Genomic DNA, 26,988 nt, shown 5'->3' with positions numbered 1-26,988 from the left:
AATATTTTCTTGAGTTTGAGAGATGAATGCTCAGTGTTTTTACAGGTCAGACTTAAAATGTCAGCTTTAGCACCCAGAAGAGATATGGATGGGAACTTCATTTTCTTAAACTATTTTTGAGCATCTTGCTGGAATTAAGCCAGAGAACAGGAGTAGGGCCTCGTGTTCTAGAGCTAAGCTTGACTTCCTTAGAGCAATTAATTCCCTCCTGTGTTAGAATCAAGGTGGTTCTTTTTTCCTCCCTGGCACAGCATTTCTGGGGGGCTAAGAGAATTCCTCCTCATGAATGCCAGTATTGCATTTCTGGGGTCTGAGGTTCTCTGTAGGACATCAGGGCATTGCTTGCAGAGATGTTCTGTGGGAGAGCATGTCTGAGGAGGTGCAGGAGACCCAGAAAATATATTAATCTGAGCCTGCTTTTCATGCTGCCCACCCATGGCCCAGCTCCTGTCAGAGCTCAAGTCCCTGGTTCCCCATACCAGACCAACCATTCCTCTTGGAAAAGTTCACTGGTGTTTTTTCCTTTTATAATGCAGGCAGAGCATGTCCTCTTAATCCTTTTTCTTTACAAGGGATCATCTGTTTTGATGTTCCCCTCAGACAACAGTGGGAGGCAGACACCTACCATGGAAAGTTTCAGGAGGAATGCTTCAGGTTTTTTAATAACCTGCTCTTGCAGCTGAGTGCTGTAATTTTAATAAACACTTTAATAAACATCACACTGCCAGTTCCTGAAACCACATGTGATTCCCCCACTCCTACCCCTCCATGAGCACAGCCAGTTAATGGATAAATACAGAAGAAAAGTGGGAGACTGAGCAATGCTGTATTTATCACTTGCTTCCTCCTCTCTGCCTGTACAGTTAAAGTTGATCTTGCCTTTATCCCTGGTGCACAGGCCAGGCAAGAGGCTCATGTTGATCCACACCATCATTTTGTTTCCCTTCTTTACAAAGAAAATCAGTTCCCCAGGCTTTTGAAAGCATAGTAAATGGAGCAGAAGAGATCTGAGCATGACCCTAAGTGAGAATTTATGCTTTTCTTTGCACTGGAGGCTGTCCTGACACAGTCAAGGGAGCAGGTTTCAGAAGAGTTGGTGAGACTGCAAAAAGATAATGAAAGTCTTCAAGGAAAGCACAGCTTGCACGTGTCTTTACAGCAGGCTGAAGATTTCATCCTACCAGAAGCAGCAGAGGTAAAACATTTTTAACTCACTGACACCAAAAATGCATGTGACTGGATCTCACTGGAATGTTGTTCTTTATCACAAAGCTGTCTCAAATAGCACAATGAACAATAATTGGGATTTTAACCCTGTGAGTCTGTGATGTACAAAACCAGCAGCCCAATCCCATTATGCCATTGGTGTAGCTCATGGTAGGGATAAATGATAATAAAATGAGTTACCTGTGGCCTGATGGCTGCTCTGTTGTCAGTGGAGTGTGGGTTTAGCCCAGTTCAGCCAGTTTAAGCTGTGTTTGGCAACTGGGCACACAAGTGTTCAGTCACCAGGGCCCCAGTGCATTGATTCAGTAAGTCAAGCAAAGTCAGTCACTCCTGTCCAGTTAAGACCAGTAATAATCCTGAGCCTTGAATAATGATGAACCTTATCAGCCCTTTCATGGAATAATGATAAACCTTATCAGCCCTTTCATGGCCACTCCCTTTGGTCAAGATTAAAAGACTGGGGGAGGTGAAGGGCAGGGAGAGCATCGTAATAAGCCTGTGGGGACATGAACCTTCACATGTTCTTCGTTTCCTGTGGCCAAAAAAACTTGGATTTTTGTTCTGATATCTTGATAGATGCAGGGTCTGGTATGATGGGAGAGTCCTCAGGGCAGCATTGCTTTATTTTTGGTTTGGGTGCTGACAAATACAGTGCTGTGGGTGCTAAAGATCCTAACACACCTATTTCCTCATCCAGGAGCTCCGTGAGCTGATTCTGAAGTACCGTGAAGACATCATTAGTGTGAGGACAGCAGCAGATCACCTCGAGGAGAAGCTCAAGGCTGAGATTTTATTCTTAAAAGAACAGATTCAGGCTGAGCAATATTTGAAAGAAAATATAGAAGAAACCCTACAGCTGGAAATAGAGAACTGCAAAGAGGAAATAGGTGAGGCAGGGGTGAAAGAGTCTCAAAATAGGAATATTAGAAATTCATGAGATGCACAAAGACTTGATTTTGTGATACATTGACTTATCTGAATTCTAAATACTGGCCACTTTTGATAGCAGATACACCAAACTGTGCTTCTGAAAACAAAAGTGCAATCTTTTGTACTTGTTTGCTTTTGAGGTACCTTTGATGTAACATGGGCTTAATCCTCCTTTAAATATTCATGGAAGTAAACAGGGTGTGAATAATTTCCTGTGTTTCTTGCATTTAAGCTTTAATACTCTTTGTTTTTCAGCTTCCATTTCCAGTTTAAAAGCTGAACTGGAAAGAATAAAAGTGGAAAAAGAACAGGTAAGGAGCCCTTTCACTGTGGAATTTTTGGGTTTGTTTGGTTTGGTTTTTTTTTAAACAAAGGGTTCTTTTTTTCTGAATTGATGGCAGTGTAGGACTGGGACACATTCATAGTTCTGTTCCTTAGAAGGTGTTTGGTCTGTTTGTTAATCTGTAACCTAAATATTGGGTTAACTAATTCCTAACCAATACAAGGATACTTAGTACTAACCTAAATGTTGTCTTTGAACATTTCTCTCCAGCTCCAAAAAGAAATAAATGGAGCTGAATGTTATTTCAGGTGTTTTCTTTATCCCTAGAAGAGATTATTTAGGTGTGTTGCTGAGGCCCAGAAAGATACTTAGGCTGTGCTTCCTTATGGAGGGACTGGGGGAAGATTGAAATGTTGGGAGCTTTATTTAATAACTTTTTTTTTTTAATTATTATTATATAGTTGGAAAGTTCTTCACAGGAAAACCTGCAGCAGCTGGAGAGTCTGCAGGAAGCAAAGAACATTCTAGAAGAACAGCTGAAGAAGGAGACTGCAGCAAAGGTAGCTGTGATGGCTGGGTGTGGGGCATATCTGCATCTTTTATGCTGCTCAGCTGTGGCCAGAGAATGTGTCACTACATAAGAATGAAAAGAAAGAAGCTTTTGAATGGCAGAGAAACAGTGTCCCCTGGGTGTGGGTGAAATCCTCACCCCAACCCCTTTGCACTTGGGTTTATAAAGGAGTGGGGCTGAATTGCTGAACTGCCCCCTCACCCTCATTTTGGTTTTCTTCGTTCCCCCAAATACTTTTCTGACTAAAACCCACCACAGCTGTATTTTCATCAGCAGTTTACTGCCCTTATCTGTGATCATATTTCATTAAAACTCAGAACTCTGCCTTTGTGTTCTGAGATCCCTGGTCACTCCTGTTAACAGCCACTAACCAGCCTAATGACATTTGTTAGTGGGTATTAGTGGGTATCAGCCCCTGATTTTGCAGTTGGGAAAACTGAGGTGTGGAAAGATTGGTTTAATGTGTTGCCAGGACTCTGAGAATACCCTGCTGCTTTGCTCTGCTATCACTCTTTAATCAGTTTATGCAAGCTTCTACTTTTTTTTATCCAGTTTAAGCATGGCATAAAGAGTCTTTTTCCTCTCCAGGCCAACCTGGAGCAGCTGGTGTTTGAAGAGAAGAACAAAGCCCAGCGTTTGCAGACTGAATTAGATGTCAGTGAGCAAGTGCAGAGAGATTTTGTAAAGCTTTCTCAGACACTTCAGGTAAGGAAAGTGTGATCAGTGTGGGAGGTGTTAATCTAGTTTCATTATTTCTGTGCAAAATAACAAGTAGCAGTTGTAATTTTCTCATGTTGGTCTTTATGGACTATTTTAAAAGTTGGTAGTATAATAAACTGATCAGGTATTCCTAGTATGATGTTATTACTAAAGCCTATTGGGATTTTATTCTGATTACTTAATTCCAGCTTATTCTGAGCAGCAAAGATGCACAATTATTGTGCTAAAAACATCCATAAAGGATGGGTTTTAAACCCATGTTTTTCATTGTCCATCTCCTGTGTTACTTTTCATAGTAAATCATCAGGGTGCAAATATTTGAGGACAAAGGAAAGAACTTGCACTGTTTGATATGAATCTATGAAAGGGATCTTTGTGTTAGAGTTACTGCTTTGTTTATGCCATCTAAAAGTCTTATCCTTGCTGTTGTCACTGTTGCTTTCCTTGTATTCCCTCCAAGAAGTGGAAGCTGTGGTGGATGATGAGATGCCAAAGGTGACTGGAGGAAGGAGTTTTGTCAGGGGTGTTCATGGAGGCCAGTTGTGGTTTGTCAGGGCTGTTCTGTTGCTGTGAACTGGAGAGAACACGAAGGGACCTGCAGTCTGTGTTTGCAGAGTCACTGACTGTCCCTCAGGAAGCCAAGGCTGGGCTGGTCTCCCCCTCAGGGTCTGTGTTTGGAGAATTTGCCCCCCTTTATGCTCCAGCACAGAGGAGGTGCTGAATTTCAGCCCCATCTCCTCGGAGTCCTTGGCCAGGCTGCTCAGAATGAAAACCAGAGATTTTTGAATCAAGCATCCAGGTTTATTTAGAGAACTAAAACCAGAATATGGGAGGTTGTTTACTAGACAGAATTTAGCTGGATGGACAATAGAGATCTGTCCTCTCTTGTTCTGGCTGTGTCTGGAGGAGGAGTGGGTAGGACAAAGGAGACTATTGAATTGTCCTGGCTTGGGAAGTTGCTTCTTGTTTGTCATCATCCTCTTTTTTTTAATTTATTGATTTCAAAGCACTGCAGTTCTTATGGCAAACATATCCACCACTTTGAAGGTGTGTGGTGGACTCTTCCAGAACTTGCAGGTAGTTTAGGACAACTTCAGGATGAGCTCAGGAAGAGCTGTAGCTCTGCATTTTGTGTTTTCTCTCTGCCCTAAGGACTTATTGCACATCAGTGTCTCAGCAGTTTGTGGTTCCAGTTTAAACAATGGCCTGTGCTATCCCCACTGTACCTGGCACAGGATCTGCTGTGTGAGATTGCCACTGAGTGAGGATTGGGGTTTATTGGCAGGATTATTCCCTTCCCTGGCCTTGGCAGTGGAGAGATGGGCAAGTACCCCTCGTGTGAGGGGTCCACTGGCCAAATTAGGAATCAGCAGTGCAGAGGAGGGGCTAAAAATCAATTAAATGCTAGGTGGGAATTTATAACTGAAAGCCCAGGTCTTAATGCAAAGAATGTGAAAGTTTGGATGTGATAAATTAATAAATAGTGCTCTTGGCATTCATTTCACCACAGTTTTTCTGGGCACTTCTTCAGCATGTAAGAAACAGCTTAAGGTGGATTATCAGCAGAGCAAGTAATGGGAGTGAGCTTGGAAATGGGATGTTTCCTCCAAGAGTGTTTTGCCTGTGATCTTGAGAGGCTCCCAGGCACACATCAGGCTGCTCTGTACCTCCTTTACATTCTTTTCTGGGAGAGTTTCCTTTACTTTGCACATCTCTCCTCCAGTTTGCCAGGACGGTGTCAGTGACAAAAGAGCCATGGGGAAGCTTTGCTTGAGCCCCCCAGCAAGTGGGGTCTTTATTGTAAAATTGTAAAATCACAATCGTGTCCTCCTTCCTCCCATTCCTGGGCCTAAATTAAGCCCGTGCTTAACTCTCCCCTTGCATTTGCTCAGCCGGTGGCAACCTTGTGTCTCTGCTGCTGCCCCGGGGGTGGGCTCGGCTCTGGCTCTGAGCTCAGGTTTGCTCACTCTGGTTCTGAGCTCAGGTTTGCTCTCTCTGGCTCTGGCTGTGCTCAGGTTTGCTCACTCGGGTGCCTCTGGTTCCCCGCAGGTGCAGTTGGAGCGGATCCGACAGGCAGATTCCCTGGAGAGAATCCGTGCAATCCTGAACGACACAAAACTGACGGACATTAACCAGCTCCCTGAAACATGACACCCTGCGGGGGCAGCTCCGAGGCCGCGTCGGGGGTTTTTAACTCATCTTTATAGCAACATTAATTATTATTTAACTCTAACCGAAAGAGCAGAAGACAACAGAGGGGAGCAATGGCTTAAGTTTTGTTTCTAGAGAGGGGAAAAAAAGGTTTCGTACTGGGCAGGAAGAGAGAGCACAAGGGTGAGTTGCAGTGTAGGAAGGAGAACTTTCTAATGGAAACACTAATGAGTGCAGTGTTTCGTGTTCCACTGAGTGGGATCAGTCCTTACATTCTGAAAAACTTCCCTCTTTCAGCCGACTTCGTAACCTAATATAGAGTTTTGGAACATTTACCCCTGTCTTTCCCTCTGTCCTTTCCCCCACTACTGTGATCAAAGTAGCTGCTGGAAACCGTATTGTCCCTCCAAAACGTTGAAGAGCAAAGTGGTTGAAGTTTTTCTGTTTGAATAGTCAGTAACAGTATTCAGCTAGCAGAGAGAATGAGGTGTAGAGTATGCTGTATGAATATTTTATATTAAAATATGAATTTATTAGCAGGACACTGGATATTGACCTTATTTCATAACTCAGTACTTCTTCTTTTTTTTTTTTTTTAAAAAAACCATTGGCTCTGTGAAGAATCTGAATGCTGCTGAAACGTGGATGTGAGTGAGCTGTGTCTCTCCTGGACAGATAAATGCTAATCCAAAAGAAAATGAAAGCTGTACTGAGAATTTATCTCCTTGCCATTTTTCTGTTGAACTCAGATACTGAAAGAAAAGCACAAGAAATGCACTGTTTTGTAATCTCTTCTCACAAATGTAATTCAGAATATGGAGCTACAACCGGTTGTTTCTCATCTCTAAAGCTGAGCAGTACCTGGAATTTTCTCTCTGTGGGGAAAAAAAACCCCACAAAACCAACCAAAAAATCCCAAACAAAGAAACAAAAAGCTGGTAAAAGTCCTGTGCAGTGTGTGAGCACTGGCACGAGGTGATGCAGGTCTGCTCTGCTCGGGTGGGTGACACCGGGTGTAGGGCCAGGAGGGGTCAAGGGAAGGTGCTGTTCTGGGTCAGCCTCCTGCTAACAGGGATTCCTTCACTCCCAAGTCAGGGCACGAATGTGCAGGAGCTCAGGACTGTGCTGGTGCAGCTCCTGGGTGAGCTCTGGTGTCAGGGCACTGCTCAGAGGGGACTGTCCCACGTTTCTGTACCCAGACATTTAAATGACACTGTGCACCGTGGCAGCAGGGGCAGGGAATTCTGGTGATCAGTTTGGGTTTCTTGTTCTATAAATGTCCAGGGGTAATGTGACCATTCCTCCTCCTCCAGCTGCTGGAGTTCCATTCACACAGCTGGATGGTTTCCTGTGTGGTTGCAGGTGTTGATGCTGGTGGTGCAAACCCAGTTGTTAAGAATGGCCCCTACTTAAACCTCAGTTAAGAGGAGGCTGAAGGAGCAGATCACACTGTCCAAAACTTCTTAGAGTTTCCTCCCTTCCTTACTGTTTTTTCTTTATGTCCTTGGTCAGAGATCTGCTTTTCTTTGTCACCTTCAAAAGTGACAGAAGATGCTCCAAACTGCAATGCACATGACTATATTTTAAGTGCTTAAATCCTATTTTTAGCAGTGTATATCCTGCTACTGACACAAAGTCAGAAGTGGTGGTTTTGAAGAGGAATGCCTTAAAAGCAGCCAAAAAGCAGCATACAAGCTCAATTCCTTGTCACTCCCTGCAAGAATTAAAGCATTTTATCCACCCTAGTGATTAATCCCCTTCATAATCCTGACACCCAAAAGCCATTTTTCCCACCTTAGTAATGACTAGACTAACAGATGACAGATGTCATCTTCTTAAGATGACACTTAATTTCACATAAAAGTGACATTGAAGTGTGACTTGGGTCTTTAGTATTTGGCTATTACCAGATTATGGTTTTTTTAACCTTTCTCACTCTGTGCTGAGCTGAGGGTGACAGCAGCTGGGTCCTGATGCAGAAATGCAGTACCAGGTGTTCTGCATTCAGTTTTCCAATGGTGTTGGGTAAGCTTTGGAGACAAAAATACAGGCCTTTAGTAGGAGCTGCAGAATGAGGTTTTCCTCTGTTCCCCTCCCTTCCCAAAAACTAAGGTGTAACTGGTTACTGGGTCAGTTACTGTAGCTGGTGACACTTCACCTGTGCAGTGGGGGTAAGGAGGCCTCTTGTGTGGCAAAACTACACCACCTCCCCTACCCTCTTGAGCAACTTGAGGAACTGCACCTCGAGGACTTGCACAGTAGAAGGATTTTTGGTTGAGTTTCTGGACTGTCCCAGTGTGAGAGAGCAAGGGCAGGGCCTGTTACTGGTCTTCCAGCACCCCTTAGTGGCCTGTGCTCAGCAGCCCTGCCCTGAACAGCCGGGGTTGGATGGTTTCAGGTAGTCCAGGCCTGGCGTGGCTTTTCCTTGGCTGTGTTTTTTACAGGCTGTTTAACGGGGGTGGTGGTGTCAGCCTGAGGTGGTGGCTGCAGCTGGGGGGGAAGGAGGTGAGTGGGCAAGTGGTTTGGGCTCCTTCGTAGCCACAGTACCAGTGTAGCTGTTGCCAAATGCAGCTCTGCCTGCCTGGGGTATGATTGGGAGTGTGTGTGTGTGTGGGTGTGGGTGTGTGTGTGTGTGTGTGTCCTGCTTGTGAACCAGGCACAGTTTGAGTGTGTGGAGGAACTTCCTTTCGGTTTGGAGAGGACGGGCAGAGAATTCTTGCACGGTTGTTTTCCTTTTCACCACCTTATTCCATCCCGAGCCTGCACACCTGTGCTCCTGGGTCAGTACATGTGGCCATTTTAGCTTTGGAACACGAGTCAGCTTTTTCACCAGCTGGTGTTTAACTTCAGATCAGACCTTTTAAGCCGTTCAATGTTGAAATTGGAAGCCTGGGGAAGGACAGCACAGCTTCAGCAGCAGCAACTCTGAGCTTCTGCTGAACTCTAACTGCATAAACTTAAAGGGGCCTTTAAAAACCAAACAATACAGTGTGTGCCAAATGTGCAGAGCAAATTGTAAATGAAGTGTAGTAAAACTCTTGGTGTTGATACTCACTGGGTGATGGATTATGGTGTTACTGCTCATAGATGTGAGAAAAGAGATGCTCTTCCTTCCAGGTCTGGGTGTTCTGGAGCGTGTTTGGGGTCAGGGGAGGGTTCTCCCCACTCCAGCAGTGCTTTGTAACCAGGTCAGCTGCGATCCACGGGGTGAATGGGTGGTGTGGGCTGTGACAGGGGCAAGATCGAGGTCTGTCTGCATTCCTGTACCTGTATAGTCTTAATCTGTACAAAAGTGTTCTTGCAGCATGTCAGGTAACCCTGTTCCCCCCGGGTGTGCCAGCCCTCCCTCCCCAGCAGCTTCCCCGGCCCCCCTTGCTGTGTCAGCAGTGCAGTAACTCCTGTTCCAACCTGAGCTTGACCTGTCGCCTTTTCTAAGGGGAAGGGGGGAGGGACAACAACTATTTATTGTCCACTAGAGTCTGTCTACAGCAGATACTGAATTGGCCTTTCAATGTCAAGAGGGACTCCAGAGCCATCTTTTGCTCAAGGCAAACGGTGTTTGGAAGTTAATACTGCATTCCAGTGAGCCAAGCCATTGGTGTCCTGTGCAATCGTGGGTGTAGAATTCTGCTGTCTCCAGGATTCCAGTGTAACCATTTGTTAACTGTATTGAAGGTGTGTCCTCTATGGAGAAAGTGTTCCAAATTAAAAAAAGCTGCTGACGTGTGTGTGTGCACTGCTCTGGTCTTTCTCCTCTGCCTCATTGCCACAGGCCTTCCCCTGGGCACCCCACCTGGAGCACGGGTGGGAGGCTGTCCCAGGATAACCCCAGGGAGCTTTCTGAAGGCAGCAGCAATCCTCCAACTCCTGAGGTAGCTGTAGGTGTGACACTGCAACAGACTGAATATAAAGCACCTGCTGCACCATCCCCTTCCCAGGAGGAAAGCAAAAAACCGTGGCACATAAGGAGTCTTATCAAAAGTATTTTATTTCACAGTTCTTTACAAAATAATAAGCAAAAGGCGTATTGTTCAACATACAAATGGTAAATATACAAGGGGAAATACCAGGTAAAGCTCCTCCAGCCTTTTGGTGCAGGAGGACACGTTAGAAGTTCACGTGGCTCCTGATGTCGTTGATCTGCTTCACCATCTCCCTGATGTGTTCTCCCCTTCAAGGAAAAACAATCCAAGTTAAAACGCTGCAGGTCACCTTTGCTCAAAAGTAATCAGGAAGGGAAACACTCCAGGTGGTAGAAGGAGGGAATGGGAACAGTGCTGCAAGTTGTTTTGTAATCCCAGGCTGGACACAGAGTGCCCAGGATCCAGGGGCAAACAGCACTTTAAGCAGATGTGTTTAAGTGCTGCTCTCAGAGCTTCAGCCCATCTGCCCCAGCCCCTCCTCAGCCCCTCCTCAGAGCTCCAGTGACACCCCAGACACCTGAACTGCTCCTGGCAGTGCTGGGGCCAGGATTCCACAGGAGCCAAGTGGAACTTACTCCTCTCTGAGGACAGTTTGGATGCACTTGCTCTGGTAGGCACTGAGGCTGATGCTGGGCTTGCGAGGGCTGCGCCCCTTCTCCATCTGCTTCTGCTGGTATTCCTTTTTCATTTTCACCTGGAAGGTACAGAAAGGAGGGCCCCAGTCAGTGCTGGTCTGTCCTGCCACAGTGAAAGCCTCTTAGTTACAGACTGGTGTGTTGTACTGCAATGAACTGGTTCTTTTTGGGTTAAAATCTGCCTGCTTTTGCACTCTTCCTTCTGCAAAGAGAAGAAATGTCCCTGCCAAGGTTGAGGAAGGAGGAGCTCTCTGAGGGTTTGTCTGTATTACCAACAAGACACAGTCCCTTTAGTACACACTGCTGGTAATTAACACAAGTACAAACTGCTCTGTTGGCAGGACTCTGTTCTGTCAGCACTGAGTGAGGAGCTGCCAATAACCCACCAGCCAGGCCCATCCTCCCCTCACCTGTCTGATGGCATTGCTCAGGTGCTGCAGCTGGTCATGAATTGTCTGCAGTTCCTTCTTCATATCTTTTTCAGTGTCGGATAGAACAGGAAGCTGAGAGTGGAAACTCCGAAGGACTTTCTTCATCCTTGATGCACAAAGCAGGAAATGGTGCTGAATTAACTTCCCTGGTAGCCCAGTTATCCTAAACCCCCTCTAGCCTGGTGCTGTATCACACTGCCCAAGTGTCTTCCCTTTCACCTGGTCTCATGTGGCACTTGTGAGCTGGCTGGCTCAGGCTGGGCCTGCAGCTGTACTGACAAATCCCCACAGGGAATTTCAGAAGCCCAGTCTCGTAAACAAACCAGTGCAGCACCTTCTGCCCACTCTGTCCTGCCACAGCAGCAGAGCTGTGTTTCCCAGGGAGGGCTGGGTGCTGAGCCCTGTGTGCACTCACCTGTTCATGATGTCTTCCTGCTTCTCTTTGGCCTCTTCGTACTTGTCTGCCAAGCGCTCGGCCATTTCCCGCAGGCTTTTCCTTCATGCAAGTGAGAAACGTTTATTTCCTTCAGATTTACACACTGAGGTGCATCATTCCTGCTGTTGGACTTGGGAAAAGCAGACAGGTTCTACTCACCTCTCCTCTCGGCAGTAATTCAGATCTTCCAGTTGTTTCTTTTTCTGTCCCCACAGCAGCTTCACTCTTAAAATAAACACATTAAAATAAAAAAAAAAATCAAACCATCTGTGAAGAGATGAATCAGGATTTACAGCACACAGAAAATGCTGGGAGTAGGAAGAACTACAGACACTGAAAAAGGGGCAGTGGTGAGAACTAACTCTTCCATTTTGTCCTAACTGTACAGCATAAATAACTGATTTGAAGCAGCAGAGACTCAAGGCAGTTTTCCTCTGCCAGGGTTAGTGCTGAGGTCAGATTTCCTGCCACCCTGCACTGGCAGACTGACAACAGCCAGAGAAATATTTCATTTTCTTTCCCCTACAAGCCACTACAGAGATCAAGTGTTACAACTCACCCCTGCCTTCCCTGGTAACTCAATGTCCAGTTCTAGTATTCCAGTATTACTCTTGCATTTATCACATTTACTCATCCACAAGGATTAGCCCCTCAGAGGAGGATGAGTGCTCAGCACTTTGCACTTCTGTGTCACAGGGATGTTGCCCAGCACATCTTTATGAGGGTCTTGCATTACCTTTGCTGGATTTCCTCTTTTGCCAGGTCCTGTTTCAGGATATATTCCTCTCTGAACACCTGTGTGGCTCTGCTGAGGAGCTGAAGGCATTCCTCAGGGGGAGGGGCAGCATCTTTATCTGCAGACCTAAAGAATAAGAGAGGTTTTTGAAATCTTACTCTAACATGCTCCTCTGAAAGGTTAAGCCACTTCCAGTGTTTATGGTAAGGCTCTGAGGAATCTGGTTATGGAAGTGAGGGATTACAATTAAATGCCTTTGCTAGAAATAATTTTTCTTGTGTGAGGAAACCCCAGGGTGTTCCAGGATACTCCAAACCCAACGGGCCAAGTGATGAGCAACCTCATCAGCTGAGGGCAGCCCTGCTTGGGGCAGGGGACTGGAGCAAGGTGATCCCCTCCCAGTTCCATCATCACTGGACTGGATGCCATTCCTGTATGGACAGAAACAGCAGGAGCTGTACCCCATCCCTGCCATGTCCAAGCCAATGTGCTGTTCCATCAGGAGCTGATGAACACACGCTGTTCCCAAGTGTTCTCTCTTTAGGTGGCCCAGGAACTTGTCTTTGCTCACTTCAGGTGCAGGGGATTGGCAGAGCTGCGCTGCAGGATGCCCTGGATGTGCTTCTCAAAGGAATGCTCCGACTCGGCCACGATGCGGAGCGGGGACACGGCCGGGTCCTTGTCCTCCCTGGTGCAGAGCAGGGGAGGGGACGCAGGATGGACTGTGCTCCTACCACAGAACAGCACAGGGGAGAGCACAGTTAAACCAGAAACACAAACCATGGCAGAGTTAAACTGGTAAAGTGAGGAACTCGTCCACCAGGGAACTTCTGTGTAAATCCAGCCCTGGACCAGGTTGGTGGAGCTCCCACCCCCACAGCTCCCTGTTTGGAGCAGGAATCATAAATATGCTTTGACTCAAGGATAAGGAAGTTCCAGAACAAGGGAAGCAAGTGCTGGAACAGCAGTGAGCTGCTTTACAAAGCAGCCTGCCAGGTCACTGCCCACCGGTGTGGAAATAGTGAAATAAAAGAAATGTCTGTAGGAGAACCTGACATTAATACTGGCTCTGCTGACGGTACCTCTCCAAATTAAAGAAGCTGAAAACAGTGCCCTCCCCTCAAGGTGTACATTTAATTCTCCAAATGCACATTTACCACACTGTATCTTTGCCACCACCTCCAAACAAAGCAACTTTGGAAGCACATACTGAAATCCCACTTTCCCCCACCCCATGCAAACATAACCTTGGTGCCCATTAGGAATCTCCACACCACTGTCTGTAAACAAGGTTTTGATTTGCAGATTCCTTATTATAAACATGAGGAGAAAGAATCAAAGAGTAATGAAAAACAGTGATGTCCTGAGGTCCTTTCCATGTGCAGCTGCCATGGACTTCAAACCAATTCAGAACCACTTACAAGAGAGGCCTGGTAATACACTCATAGGTGTTGGTGATGCAGATCATTGTGGGCCCCAGGATGTCAGAAACGATCCAAAATCCTCTGATGGGAGCAGGCTGCCTGAAAGAAAGAAAACACAAAGATTACCCAGTCAGCAAAGTTCTCTGATCATCAAGTTGTGCACATTCACTCTTGGAAAAGCTCCAGGGAAATGGAAGTGAAAATTTCTGCTGGTCTGACAGGTGATTTTCAGACAGTATCACAGGAATTTAAGCTACTTCCCTAACTCTGCATTAAGAATCCTGACACACAAATTGCTTACTTGTATTATTTGAATTCTCCTGAGCTAACTTTATTACTTTAATGGCAAGAATGCAGCAAAAGGTGAAAAATTTTCCATAGCACCTCCCTGATTTGAAAGCAATTGAGAAAGGGTTTGGTTTTTACCTGCACGGTAACGGTTTTGTACAAAGAATGTGTTCAACAAAGCACTTCTGTTCTGCTCCCAGCTCTTGTAAACTGTCTTTGTCTTCCTCATCTACACAGAGACATGTCAGAATGCATCAGATCCACTTGGCAGGGTAAGGAATTCAGTACTACCTGCATCCCTCAACCTGTCACTGGCAAAGTGCAGTTACTCCCTTCTCTCACTCACCTGAACCAAGGAATTTGTGCAGTTTATTGATCCATGTCAAGCCCACACTGTGGACACCAGCCTCGTGCGTGCAGTGGTATCTAGAGGGACATTTGGGATCTGAAATTTAAACAGCAAAGGTAAAAGAAGGCACTGAACTGGGAAAAACTCATCCTTCACCCCTGCACTGCTGAACATACGTATCAACTTATTGCCCAGTCAGCTGTGACATCCTGCAAGGTGGTACTTGCACCAGCAACTGAGTTGGATGTGTGAGACACATTATTAGAGTTCTGTGTAAAATTAAATTACACTTGAAATACCTGATGAGTTGCCTATCACACCACATCTGTATCAATGCACTAGAGTTTAAAGGGAAGCTCAGCAGAAGCCAGCAGAGCAGTACTGTGACAAGCTCTGCTTGTCCACAAACACCCAAACACTTTGTCCTGCCCCACAATTACACTGGATGATAAGCAGGTACTGGTTCTTCCCTCAGGATCACCCTCCCCACAGCACTCATACACACACAGGTCAACACAGAATGCAACAACTTCTACTTTATAACCCACAGCTGAAAGGATTTAGGACTACGTGACCATGGGCAACATGCTCTTGAGCAAACACTGAAGCCCCTCCCAGGCTTCCTCCTTCCACAGCTTTACTGAGGACATCAGATAAATCCTAACTCTAATCCCCCTCTCTGTTTGACACCAATAAGAATTTGGATCCTAAGTGCTTGGAATAAAGCAAGAAAAAGCCACAAGCTGAATGACAGCCCTACCTCGGTGCAGTTTGATTGGGCAAGTGAAGTCAGACTCCAAAGGATCATCTTCATCTCCTGTCGCCAGCTTCAGTGCAAGTTCCAGCTCGACACATTCAAACACGTACAGGGAAGGAATAAGATCAGATCTTGGGTCCCAAGACTTTTCTGACTGTAAAGAGCATTGAATTCTTCTGTGAGACATCATTTAAATTTGAAAATAAACACTGACATAAACAGCATCAAGAAAGAGTTGCAAGGCAAGAGTATTAGTTGTCAGGGAAAGTAGTTCGAGTTCTTCTTCGCTTAAAAAAAAATTTAACTCAAACCCAGGGTTTCTTCTTAGAAGATCTTCTTTAAATTAGTTCACAGTAAGTTTGATCAAAAACTGATCTACTGTCAGGGGACACAGAACTGAAATTTAAAATAAAAGCAAAAAAGAAATTTAAAATAAAATTTTAAAATAAAAGCATCAGAGAACCACAGGGACTGGCTGGAACAGGAGGAAGACTCACTGCCTCCTTCCCAAAGAATGCAGCTTTGGCACTTGGCACACACTTCCAGGCACCCTGCACCAGGAACTTGGACTAAAGACACAAAACTGCCTACAGAAAACAACCAAGGTACCTGCTCATCGTCCTCTTCCCCATCCAGCACCACGCAGTGATACAGCATTCCCGACTCGGTGGCGATCACCAGGATGTTTGGGACACAGGGCAGGCACAGGACAGCACAGGCATCGTAGCCATAGTTATCCTCTGCAGCTGGATGCATGGGCAGGGGGCCCAGCAGCTTCCCAAGGCTGCCAGCACTGCAATAAACAGGATGTGTTTGCTCACAACACCACGTGTGGAAGGAGACTTCCCCGTGGCTGTCAAACAACCCTGTGGCTTGGAGTCCTAATTCCCACTAGCAGCAACCCAGACTTCCCTGGATTACAAATCTGACCTGCACCTCCCTGGTGGAAATTTCAGAGAGGAAGCTGGAGCTCAGTAATAACATTTTATGCTTGGAAAGCAACCAAAGCCACAGTGCAAAAAATTCATGACGAAACATTTTCATAGGAGAACAGAAAGTACTCATGGAAAGCTCAAGTTAATTATCACTTAATTGGTTTCTTGCACTTCACAAGCAGCATTTTGTGTCATGGTATTTCCCTCAGCAGCACTTTTGAAGGACTGAGCCCATTTCTTTGCCTGCAGACAGGATCTGCTCAGTGCTGATCCACTGCTCATGCAGAGGCACAGAGCGTTGTTTCTAACCCAAGTATCACACGTTTTAATATTCTGCTACAGCAGGTCTAACCTGTGAACCTTCCACCATCTTCTCGATTTTCTGAAGTAATTTCTTCTTGTATCATGTTTATATTCTTGATTAATTTTCTTGATTTTTTATTCCAGGACGTGCCTGTGAACCCTCTACGCTCTTCAAACATTTCTTTCCTAAGATATCCTCGGCTCAGTGAGCCTCATCCAAAGCTAAGGATGTCTGTGCTGTGACCTGAAGGCCTCAAAATACATTTAACAGCCTTAGCCTCACTGATGTTTTCACAGTGCAGTGTCAGATCTCTGATGGCAAATAACGGACAGTGGATTCTCAGCAGTGAAAACTGTACCCTTAATGTCTGGTTGAGAAAGGATGACACACTGGTTTTGGATTTCAGTGCATTAGCACTGCCACAGAGACAGAACAGGCTGCAGTACAATAAAACACAACGTAGCATTCATCAGAGAGCCTCAGCCGAGCTGAGAGGTGGCTCATGCCGTGACCCTGAGGGTGAGTGTGCCCCTACCTCTGCAGCAGGCTGATGTAGGTGAGGAAGGTCTCTCCATTCTCATAGAGGATGTACAGGGGGTATCCCAACACCTCCTCGCTCCCCCGCTGCCCCAGGATGTGCTTTGGCACTGGCACCTGCGGCCCGAAGTCGAAGGCCACGGCCGTCTCCCCCAGCGAGGCTGTGTAGGCTCTCCTGGGATGGGGCAGAAGGACAGCTACAGCACTCTGGGATGGGACAGTTAGACACCCTCAAGGTTCTCCTTTCCAGCTAGGCCAAGGGGGAAATAAAAAGATGATCTATTTTTTGCACTTCTCGCTCAAAAGGCCCTCCCTAACCCCATCGTAAAGGCAATGTGTGTTTGTCAAACTGCTACTCTGGCAAACGCTTGACTGCACAGTTTGTCACTTTGTCTTAGAAGGAGAGGGGAGAGAGAAGAGGGACAGGAAGAAAATGGAAAGGGGAGAGAAAAAGTTGGAGAGAAGAAAAATGGGAGAGGGAGGCAGAGGGGAAAGAAAAGTGCAAGTACTGTGCAAGGAAGAAGTCTTAGCACTGAAGAATTCCTATCAGATTTTCAGGTAGATTTATCACTTATTCATTAAAAACACCACTGAGAATAGAGAGCCCATCCTGCAAAGGCATTTCAAAATCCAAGAAGCCACACCGACCCTTTTTTGATTGTCAGAGTCTCCTCCTCGGTGTCCGAGAGCGTGATGATTTTGATGGGTGTCTGAGGCACCTTCAGACTGTAAAACCTGGAGGGAAGAAACAGCAGCTGTGTTCATTCTGCTGGCAGTGCTGCACATTCCCTGCTGAGGGAATGCCAGCTGCTCTCAGACTGAAGTAATTTTTACTGGTAACCCTGGTAAGAATGGCAGGATGCAAATATATAACAACAAATTAAGGATATGAGAAAAAAACAACAACAAACCCACTTAAAATACCTTATAGTGTTATCTGAAGTCAAGAGCACGATGTGGGGCTCCAAGGTGTCACAGGGGTACCAGGCTGCATGCTTTAAAGTCAGGGATGTTGAGCTGGTGAAGAACCTTTCTGCAATAGGAATGGTGCTGGAATACAGAGCAGAAACGTGCACTGTTATCATAAACACACAAGTTACTTCTCAGGGGAAGTGGGGGCAAGAGGAGCTAAAGACACAAAAGGTTTTGAAGTCTTTATCTGTGCTATTCTGAAATTTGGAGGGTCAGCTTTAACTTGAAGCACTTTGTTATTTCCACCCAGACATGTGCTTTTGGCTACCACCACCCGGAGAAGCTGTGGCTGCTCCATCCCTGGAAGTGTCCAAGGCCAGGTTGGACGGAACTTGGAGCAACCTGGGATAGTGGAAGGTGTCGGGATGGAACTGGATGGCCTTTAAGGTCCCTTCCAACCCAAACCATTCTGTGATTCTATGAAAGGCTAGAGAATACTACTCTCTAGCTCTTTGCTCCTCATCAACTGCAACAAGTTAAGGAGATCATTTACTTGGGTCACTTGACAACCAGCAAGCTCCTGAGCCAAAATAACTTCATTTATGAGTCCCTACAACCCTGACACAACCAGTGTCTTCCACTGTATCTGTCTGACCCCAAGAAAGGGATGCTGTGGATGAACAGCGGCAGGACAAGGACAAGGGTGTCATTAACCACCTGAGGTCTCACCCACCTACAGTTCACCATGGATTTCCCACCTTCAAACTCGGAATTCTTCCCCCAGCGCTTGGGCAGCTCCAGCACCATGAGCCCCTTGGTGCCGATGAGCGCCACATGGTGCTGGGCCGGGCTCAGCAGCACCTGGTGCACCTCAAAGAGGGGCGGGTTGATGCACAGGAGGGTCTGAAAGCATCAGCGTCACAGTTAACACCAAGCCACCCGAAGCGCCTGCAGAAGCAGGGCACATCTGTATTTCGGGTGGCGAGCTCCACGGCACGGAACGAGGCACAGCCCGGCCCCACGGCCGCGGGGTCGCTGAGGGCAGACCCACCGAGGGTGGGTCGGGGGGTGATGAACCGGCCGGGGGCCCTCAGGGGCTGGTCCCCCTCAGCCCTGCAATGGACATGGACCCCCATCCCCTCACACCCCACACACCCCCTCACCCTCGCCTCCCTCCCCATACCCCCCTGTCCCCTCCCAGTCCCCTCATCCCCACTCCACAGCCTTCACACCCCGCCTCTCCCCTCACAGACCCCCCCTCCACACAGACCGCCCCCCACAGCCCCCGCTCCCCTCACAACCCCCCCACACTCCATCCCCTCACACCTGCCCTTCCCCTCACAACTCGCCCTCCCCACACAGCTCCACACACACAGAGCCACCCCTTCCCTCACAACGCCCTCCCACACCCTCCTATCCCCTCACACGACCCCCCCCTCCTCCTCCCCTCATGCCCTCCCACCCCTCTCTCCCTTCACACGCCCCTCCCCAACCCCCAGCGCCGTTCCGCACCTGGTACCGGCCGAGCGCGGCAGGGTCGGGCCCGCCGAGGCGGCGCAGGCCGATGGCGTGCAGGGCGGCGGCGGGCCCGTCCCAGAGCAGCAGGTCCCCGCCAAGCCCGCACAGGAGGTCGCGGGGCCGCGGCGGGCGGGGGGCGCCGGCGGGCGCGCGCTCGCGGAGGCGGCCGAACACCGCGTGCTGCGGGAGCGCCGCGCGCCACTGCTCGGCCGAGCCGCACTCCGCCGCCATCGCCCCCGCCGCGCCGTGACGTCACCGCCCCGCGCGGCCAATCGCCGCGCCGGCCGCGGCCGCCCTCCGTGACGTCACCTCCCTGCGCGGCCAATCGGCGCGGCGGCCGCCTCGCCCCTCGCGGACTACGTTTCCCGGCGTGCCCCGCGCGCGGAGGGCTCGCCGCGATGGAGGCGCCGCTGCAGCGGCACCGAGCGCGGTACAAGAGCCCCGGCGGGCCGCCCTGGAGGGAGACCTACCGCACGGTGAGGGGAGCGGGAGCGGGAACGAGAACTACCGCGGGGTGAGGGGATCGGGGGGAGCTACCGCAGGGTGAGGGGAACGGGAACTACCGCGGGGTGAGGGGATCGGGAACGGGAACTACCGCAGGGTGAGGGGATCGGGAACTACCGCGGGGTGAGGGGATCGGGGGGAGCTACCGCAGGGTGAGGGGAACGGGGACCTACCGCTGGGTGAGGGGAACGGGACTGAGGACCTACCGACGGGTGAAGGGAGAGAATGGGAGGGATCTACCGCCGGGTGAGGGGAGGGGTTTGTGGACGGGGGGCGACACACCGCTGGGTGACGGGGGCATAGGACGGGACGGGATCGGGTTTGAGGGGTACATGGTCTGCCCGCTCCTTTGGCCCCGGTTCGGCTCCCCCTGGGACCCGCCGGGCCGGGTGAGCCGGACCCCATCCCAAATCCCAGCCCAGCCCTGTCCCGAACTCCCTTTGTGAGTGCCCAGCGCTGCTCCCACCCCTGGTGGGAGCTGCCAACCCTCTCCCGTGCAGCTCCCCGGGACCCCGCCGTGTCCCGCCCCCGGCTCTGACGATCCCCCCGCTCTCTCCCCTGTCCCCCAGCGCTGCCTGGAGCGGCTGAGGAGCAGCCGGGCCAAGCTGCTGGAGCGGTACCGCCGGGCCGGGGATGGGGCCCGCCCCGGGCCGGCCCCGGGCGCGCTGCTGGTGCAGGAGGTGATGGAGCAGGAGTGGCGGGAGCTGCGGGACAGCCTGCCCGGCCCGCGGGGACAGGAGCCGCTGGAGCAGGTCAGTGAGGGCTCCCGCTGGGTCTGCAGCACCAACGCACGGCCTGTGTGAGAGGCAGGAGTATCAAATACTCTGCGGTTCTGCATTCAGTCTCTTGCTGGAGTTGACAAACTCAGAGCTTCAGGGTTTCCTGGTTCCACAACCAGTGCAGAGTGTTGAGTTGTGAAAGTGCCTCTGGGCCCATGAGTGGGGAATTCCTTATTTCCTTCACAAACAGCCTGCGAATCACAGCAAAAGGGTGGGTTCCTCATCTGTGCTGTGTCACTTCCCTCTCCTGAGAATGGGAACGAAACATAAGCGACATAAAAAGCAGGTTCTTGGACAGGCTGTGCTCAGATCTGTTCTGGCTGGGTTTGTACAGGTGATTACAGAATGGATTGCTTTCCACAGCACATGGGTTTGCCAAGACAGGGATACAAACAGACTGAATTTATGCTACAGTGACAGCTCAGTCAGGTGCTGGAAGTTGAGAGTGGTTGGAATGGGAGAATCACTGACTGATTCACTTTCAGATGCCGGAGGACCCCGATGAGCTGGCAGTGCTGGAGGAGATCCAGCAAGAATTGATCTTGCAAGGTAAGGGCTCTACAAGTTTTCTGATTCCTATTTGGTGTGTAATATTCAGGAGACTTCCTAGTAATGCAGAATAGCTGAGGCTGCACTCCTTGGTTCTTGCAGACCTCGTGACACAGGGGAAGAGCCTCCTTAGAAATCCTTGGTAACTTCTCTGTTGAGGCTTTGAGGTATTGAGACCCTTTTAAGGGTTTAAATGACATTTTAGGGTCTGTGAGAGAGGCCAGAGAAGCAGGACTGACGTCTCTGGGAGCTGTATAAATCAATTCAGGGAGAGACCCACATGAGACCAGCCAAGCCATAGGAAAAACTGGATTAGCAGGAATTATTTCAGCAAGTGTAGAAATCTGATCCAAAGGGATAAAAGTTCCTAGAAACTCTTATCTCCCCTGGGCTCTGCGTGCCCAGCAGCTCTGCCTGTGCTGCCAGGACAGTCCCTGAGGGTGTTTTGCTGTGCTGTTGCAGAGCAGTTGGTGATCGAGGAGTACGAGCGGAGCCTGAAGTTTGATGAGGAGTGTCTCAATGCCATGCTGGAGGGCCTGGATGCCACTGACAGGATCATCTGCCCCGTGTGCAGGAAGTAAGAAAGCCCTTGGCATTGGAAGGAGATCCTCCACTCCCCTGAGAGTGAAGAGAAGCTGCTGTTCATTTTAACAAGATAAAAAACACCAGAGCAATGATCTCCTAAATCTAACAGGGTTTTTGCTCTTTCCAGGAATAACCTGACTGTGAAGACTCACATGGTTTGTTGCCAGTGTGGATTGTACATCAGCACACAGGTAGGCTGAGCTGTCACATGTTACATGTGTCACATGTTACATGTGACACCTCTGCTGCTGCTTTAAGAAGCAGTTTAAGTGACAGAGCAACTTCAGATGACTTTTAACCCATTATTCTCAGGATATGACAGAAGGGAAGCTTCGGTCACTCCTGGAAAGCACTGTGACAGAGCACAGTCAGAGGTGCTTCCACAGCCCAGAGTTCACAGTGACCAGTGGCATGGAGGAGGAAACCAGTCTTCTCATGAGCTGTCCGGTGAGTCCCAGTGTCAGGTTCCTGGAGAGGATCTCTGCTTGGATCCACTTCTCAATTACAGGGGCAGAAACCACAAGTCCATTGATCCCAGGGGTTTATGGGGTTGTTTTTTCACAAAATTCCTTGGAAATGGCTTTACCTTTGACCACCAGTACTGGTAAAAAAGCAGAGAAAGAAGAGCCAAAGTACACACCTTAACTGCTGGATTAGGGAGTCTTTCAAGGTCCTGTCAAACTTAGTGCCTTACCTTTGTTACACCTTAGCCAACAACCTGCAAGTCTTGTGTGGAGCATCTGTTCAGATAAGTGGTTCATGAAGAAACAAATTTTAAGAATTACTGCAGTTTAAGCCTCCTCAAAAGGTTCATCCAGAGCCTTTAGAGAACACACACCAGCCCTTTTGGCTCAAGCCAGAGCTGGCACGTGCTTTGCTGTGTATGGAAAACCAGTGTGAGGACAGTGAAAGGAACAGAGCATTTAAATAGAATCATGGGATTGTTTAAGTTGGAAAAAGACCCCTTAGCTCAAGTCCAGCCGTTCCAGCACTGCCAAGGCCACCACTAACCCATGTCCCAAGTGCCACATCCATGTCTGTTAAATCCCTCCAGGGGTCAGCCCTGGGCAGCCTCTGCCAGTGCTTGACAGCCCTGTTGTGAATTTTTTTCCTAATCAAGTTTTGAATAGTTCTTCCTGCTCAGATACTTTTGAAGTTTACACATTAACATAACTTCTCTGTTCACCTTACCTTTTGTAAAGGTCTGTGACTCCTGGACAATTCTCCTCTAAGTTGATTCAGCTGCTGCTTTACTTCTGGAGGGACTTCAATACTAAAATCCACACAGAGCTGCTAAGGATTGTTGTGTATATACTTGTACCTGCTGTGTCAGAGAGACACTTTTAAAGGCAGTAGTATTGCCTTGACCTGCACTTTTAATGGCACATTTATTTTGAAATAAATATATTTAGTTTATTTTGGCCTTTGTGTTGTCTTTAACTCTGTACCAGTGATCTTACAGCTCATCTTGGACTTCAGCTGTTTAAACTTAAATAAACTTGAGGCAACAACTGAAAGCACCAGTTCAGAGTGGAAGTTTGCAGCTGACAAACACTGGCATCACTTTCATGGCAGGAAGAAGAGAAACCACCCTTTTCAGTGATATGTTGAACAGTTTTTATTCTTCACATTCATTCTTAATTGTACAAAACCCACCACGCAGGGCAAGGCAATTCCAGACTGTGACGTCAGTGAACTTGATCTGGGCTGCAACATAAATACAAATCCCCAAATACAAGTGGGAATCCTCGTTCTCCCATTCTCCAAATTCCAACTTACTTACTCTCTGTATCCACTGCGAAGATACATTTGGGCATTGCTGGATGAAGCAGCACTGTGGAATACCCACACTTGAAGATAAGTTTCCTAGCCTACCCTACTGGCATTTGACAAAGCTTTTGAGGTCTTCAAGGAATTTAATGTACTCCTGGTGCTCCAGTGCAGTGCTGAGCTCTATTAACTCGTCAGCAAATGTGTTGTCCACTCCTCTGTCAGCCAGGAAATCCATCAAGTGATCATAGAGAGCCTGGAAGCAAGGAACAGGAAACTTCCTTAACAGAGTGGACCTGGCTAGGGGTTGCTTTTAAAATGTCCCCTGGCAGCTGGAACTTCTTCCTCCCAGGAAGATCAGGGGCAGCTCCCACAGGAGAGTATTCCCTTCTTGCCGGGGCTGGCCTTGAGTGGAACATTTGGAGGGAAGGTGCCATGGAACAGGTCAAATAAACCCAAACACAACATTACAAACAAGCTGATCCACAGACTTTGGGAGCCATCAGGTGAGTCTGTCAAGGATTACAGAGGCCAAGCTCTGCCTGTCCCTCCACACACAGCCACGGCCTTGGGGGTGAACTGCTTAACACTGTGGAAAGGTGGTACCTCATGTAAATGTTTGTTTGAAATGCCTAAGCCCTTTACAGTCATGAACTTTGTTTCTTTCTGTTTCATACACGCTTTTGATTCATTTTCTGCCAGAGAGGGGAAAAGAAAAAGCAGTGTGGGATGTTCTAGAGCACACTAACCAGTTTTAACACCAGTGCTTCCCAGAGGGATACACTCCAGGAATAAAGTTTTAACTGTATTTTAACTTATTTTAACAGACAGCCACAAACTAACAATTTAAGCTTCTGAAAGCCTGGCATCGACAACATAAGCAGATGCCATATTCTTGGAGATATTAATTTTTAGTGTTACAACTGTAACAACACACCTGGAAAACCAGGACACAATGAAGCTTATGAGATACCCCCCACAGATGCCTTTATCTACACATGGTATCTGATAAGCTACATTGTTAAACAAATATAAGTTAAACACAAGGATCAGAAGATGCTGAGCAAGTGTGAAAGCATCTCCAGTATGAAATCAGCCTAGAAAGCCTGGAGCAGAAGGAAATCCACGTGTCTGTGTCTGGAATGTCACCAGCACTGCAGTGCCATGGGACCAGGTAACAACCCCCAGTCTGCAGCAGCACCACCCCACGGGAAGTTGGGCAGAACAGGGAAATCCTTCTCTCAGACATCCACTTTCATTCCCAGCTCGGGAGCCAAGGGACAGAGTTCCCTCTGGAGCCTGCCAGCAGCACCTACCCAGTCTAGGGAATCCGTGTTGAGGGTGTAGTTGGTGTCCTTCCAGTCGGACTCTCCAGTGGGCTGAAAACTGACCTCCCGAATGGTGAAAATATCGCTTTCCTCCTCTCCTTCATGGCCAATCTGGAACGGGAGAAGAGATGTGACACACAACTAGCTCTAATGACTGGGCATGCTCAGCCAACCTCATCCCAAGGCTGGGAATACCACAGGAAAACCCCCAGGGCCAGACAAGCTGTGCCTCTCCCCTCTCCACACGTGCCTGTGAGGACAAGCACAGCCATGCAGGAGAACACAGGGAATTCCTTGAGCTCCTGCTGCCAGAAGCAACCTGGTGTAAATCAACAGCCTGAATTTTACAAACAAATAAAAACCTCTGTGGTTCTAAATCTGTCTTCCCACATCTGTCTCACCTTTGTCAGCCAGGACTGGCTGCAGAAATACCCATTAACATTTACAAAGCAAACCACAAAGTTCAGTGTGAACAAAAGCTCTCAGTTTTATTTTCTTCTCACCTTTCTTTTTAATCCCTTCTTCTCCTTGTGACATCTCACAACACTGATTGGCAAGTTACTGGTACAGTGTATTAAATCTCTTGGTTTGGCCATTCCTGCTCACCCCTCCCAAGCTGCCATGATTTCAGCCCTGCCTCCCTGCTCTAATGTAGTTCAATAAACAGCCCAACAAGGAGTTGATCAGAAACACCAGGGCAGGATGTGAGGAATGCCATGGAACATCTCCTCTCCAAACAGTGGTCTTGCAAACATAAAGCCTTTGTTTTTGTGATTAAAAAAACCACAGAGATAAGAGGAGAGTGCATTATTGTGCAGATTCAGAAAAGCAAGAGACTACAAAGACCAGTTAGACCCCAACAGGGGCACAGCTACACCACAGTCAGGCAGGAAATGTGAGCAAGTCCCAGCCCAGAGGTGACACACAGTGATACCAACCTCATCCTCAGGGTAATGGCAGTCTAGAACAAGGGTCTGCTTTGTATCATCCTTTATTACTTCCACAACAAAGTTTGGAGTTGATGTAAGTTCAGGCTAAAAAAAGAGAACAGTTGCATCAGCACTGGAATCTGAAGAGGAGCTGATGCAATCACAGCACAACCACACAGCCCATCCAGCAGAGATTATTCCCTGACACCTTCCACTAGCCCAGGTTGCTCCAAGCCCCATCCAACCTGGCCTGGAACACTTCCAGGGATGGGGCAGCCACAGTGTCTCTGGGCAACCTGTGCCAGGGCCTCCCCACCCTCACAGGGAAGAATTTCTTCCCAATATCCCACCTAACCCTGCCCTTTGTCAGTTAAAAGCCTTTATCCTGTCGCTCCATGCCCATGTCCAAAGTCCTCCTCCAGCTCCCCTGTAGCCCCTTTAGGCACTAGAAGGTGCTAGAAGGTCTCAGAGCATCTTAAATCTCTCCTTGTAGAGCCTTCTCACCCTGCTCTGACTTTCTGCAGCAGAGAGGAAGGTCACAGCCAAGTGACAGGTGGGCCTGAAAAACCTGCATTTTGTGGCTTAATGCTCCCAAATATCAAGTGAGGGGGGCAAAAAGCCTCAACACTTGAGGGAAAGGTTCCAACTCTCCTCTGTCCCCTTCACTAAAGTGCACATCAAGGTTAAGTTACCTCCTGCTCATCAGGTTTCTGCCCTTCTTGTGTGTCGTCTTCAGCCGAGGGTGGAATGCTGTTATTGATGTTGAATGTAACCGTTATCCTTCAGAAAGAAACAGAAACACTTCGTTTGAACAAAAAACCCCACCCATCAGAGTGGGCACTTGAAGCTTTTGCTCAGAATTCACACAGTGTGAACAGGTAAGGACACACCTGGGAGAGAAGCTGCTCCCACCAAGTGCTCTCACAAACCTTTTCCAAGTTCTCCTGAACTGTTATTTTTAACGCGGGAAGACCCTGTGAAACTTTGTAACACAAAATACAGCAACAAACTGGTGGGGAAAAAAAGTGGTAAAATGAAGGGCCTCTGCCCAAAGCAGTAAAATGAAGGGCCTCTGCACCATCCACTTCAGGGCACGAGCACATGGAGAACCCCGGTCACTGTGATCCACCTGCCCCCAGGCACAGGGAATGGGCCATTCCCAAATCCCACTCACTTTTCCCCGGCGATCTTCCGCACCAGCCTGGCCTCCGTGCCGTGGACCTCCAGCTCCCAACCCCCGGAGACCTTGGGCAGGGACTTGTGCTTCTGGATCTTCTTCTCCTCCTTGATCTCATCCGTCAGGAACTGGGCGAAGGCTTTGTCTCCTGGCGGGGAAAGAAAAGGGCGTTAGGGAAAAGGGGGGATTTGGGAAAGGAGGAGAAAAGGAGGATTAGGGAAAGGGAGGGTAAGGGGGGCTAGGGCAAGGGGGGTTAAAAAGGGGGGGGGGGGGGTTAAGGAAAAAAGGGGAGCTAGGGAA

The 26,988-nt window shown here is 48.3% G+C and overlaps 4 protein-coding genes across 6 annotated transcripts in view; 2 read left to right on the top strand and 2 right to left on the bottom strand.

Moving 5' to 3' along the window:
* RABEP1 (rabaptin, RAB GTPase binding effector protein 1) overlaps window positions 1-9,608 on the top strand; it is a 46,765-nt gene extending 37,157 nt beyond the window's left edge. For all 3 annotated transcript variants that reach the window (XM_017828900.1, XM_017828901.1, XM_017828899.1), the window contains exons 13-18: window positions 1,055-1,195; window positions 1,925-2,114; window positions 2,413-2,468; window positions 2,902-3,000; window positions 3,600-3,716; window positions 5,781-9,608. In XM_017828900.1, the coding sequence (XP_017684389.1) occupies window positions 1,055-1,195; window positions 1,925-2,114; window positions 2,413-2,468; window positions 2,902-3,000; window positions 3,600-3,716; window positions 5,781-5,882 (705 nt within the window). In that variant the 3' untranslated portion in view covers window positions 5,883-9,608. The remainder of the gene's footprint in view (window positions 1-1,054; window positions 1,196-1,924; window positions 2,115-2,412; window positions 2,469-2,901; window positions 3,001-3,599; window positions 3,717-5,780) is intronic.
* Window positions 9,609-9,847: 239 nt separating this feature from the next.
* NUP88 (nucleoporin 88) lies at window positions 9,848-19,298 on the bottom strand. The gene is made up of 17 exons (XM_017828902.1): window positions 19,062-19,298; window positions 18,283-18,452; window positions 17,562-17,687; window positions 17,286-17,372; window positions 16,636-16,812; window positions 15,471-15,654; window positions 14,865-15,015; window positions 14,102-14,200; window positions 13,894-13,984; window positions 13,465-13,566; window positions 12,615-12,773; window positions 12,044-12,169; window positions 11,467-11,532; window positions 11,287-11,367; window positions 10,851-10,977; window positions 10,381-10,499; window positions 9,848-10,053 (listed from the first exon to the last, which is right to left on the bottom strand). Exons 1-17 carry the CDS (start codon window positions 19,296-19,298, stop codon window positions 9,990-9,992), a joined length of 2,166 nt encoding a protein of 721 aa, XP_017684391.1. The 3' UTR covers window positions 9,848-9,989.
* A 140-nt stretch (window positions 19,299-19,438) lies between these two features.
* On the top strand, window positions 19,439-22,900 carry RPAIN (RPA interacting protein). The gene is made up of 7 exons (XM_017828862.1): window positions 19,439-19,543; window positions 20,141-20,323; window positions 20,836-20,899; window positions 21,362-21,476; window positions 21,612-21,675; window positions 21,797-21,931; window positions 22,687-22,900. The coding sequence occupies exons 1-7, from the start codon at window positions 19,466-19,468 to the stop codon at window positions 22,714-22,716; spliced, it is 669 nt and encodes a 222-aa protein (XP_017684351.1). The 5' UTR covers window positions 19,439-19,465; the 3' UTR covers window positions 22,717-22,900.
* Window positions 22,901-23,077: 177 nt separating this feature from the next.
* C1QBP (complement C1q binding protein) overlaps window positions 23,078-26,988 on the bottom strand; it is a 6,078-nt gene continuing 2,167 nt past the window's right edge. The window contains exons 2-6 of the mRNA XM_017828838.1: window positions 26,686-26,836; window positions 26,204-26,291; window positions 25,521-25,616; window positions 24,571-24,693; window positions 23,078-23,510 (exon numbers count right to left, since the gene is read on the bottom strand). Coding sequence (XP_017684327.1) covers window positions 23,361-23,510; window positions 24,571-24,693; window positions 25,521-25,616; window positions 26,204-26,291; window positions 26,686-26,836 — 608 coding nt within the window. The 3' untranslated portion in view covers window positions 23,078-23,360. The remainder of the gene's footprint in view (window positions 23,511-24,570; window positions 24,694-25,520; window positions 25,617-26,203; window positions 26,292-26,685; window positions 26,837-26,988) is intronic.

The sequence above is a fragment of the Lepidothrix coronata genome, unplaced genomic scaffold, assembly GCF_001604755.1.
Source record: "Lepidothrix coronata isolate B3197 unplaced genomic scaffold, Lepidothrix_coronata-1.0 Scaffold154, whole genome shotgun sequence".
Lineage (NCBI taxonomy): Eukaryota > Metazoa > Chordata > Aves > Passeriformes > Pipridae > Lepidothrix > Lepidothrix coronata.
This window is presented reverse-complemented; position numbering and strand designations above follow the sequence as displayed.

Excerpts from the sequence above, each read along its gene's own strand:
- NUP88 (XM_017828902.1), bottom strand. The coding sequence starts at position 19,298 with ATGGCGGCGGAGTGCGGCTCGGCCGAGCAGTGGCGCGCGGCGCTCCCG. Across the intron at positions 12,170-12,614 it reads GCCAATCCCCTGCACCTGAA|GTCTGCAGATAAAGATGCTG; the intron begins GTGAGCAAAGAC and ends CTTATTCTTTAG. Across the intron at positions 10,054-10,380 it reads CAAACTGTCCTCAGAGAGGA|GGGAGAACACATCAGGGAGA; the intron begins GTAAGTTCCACT and ends TTTTCCTTGAAG.
- RPAIN (XM_017828862.1), top strand. The coding sequence starts at position 19,466 with ATGGAGGCGCCGCTGCAGCGGCACCGAGCGCGGTACAAGAGCCCCGGC. Across the intron at positions 20,324-20,835 it reads GACAGGAGCCGCTGGAGCAG|ATGCCGGAGGACCCCGATGA; the intron begins GTCAGTGAGGGC and ends ATTCACTTTCAG. Across the intron at positions 21,477-21,611 it reads ATCTGCCCCGTGTGCAGGAA|GAATAACCTGACTGTGAAGA; the intron begins GTAAGAAAGCCC and ends TGCTCTTTCCAG.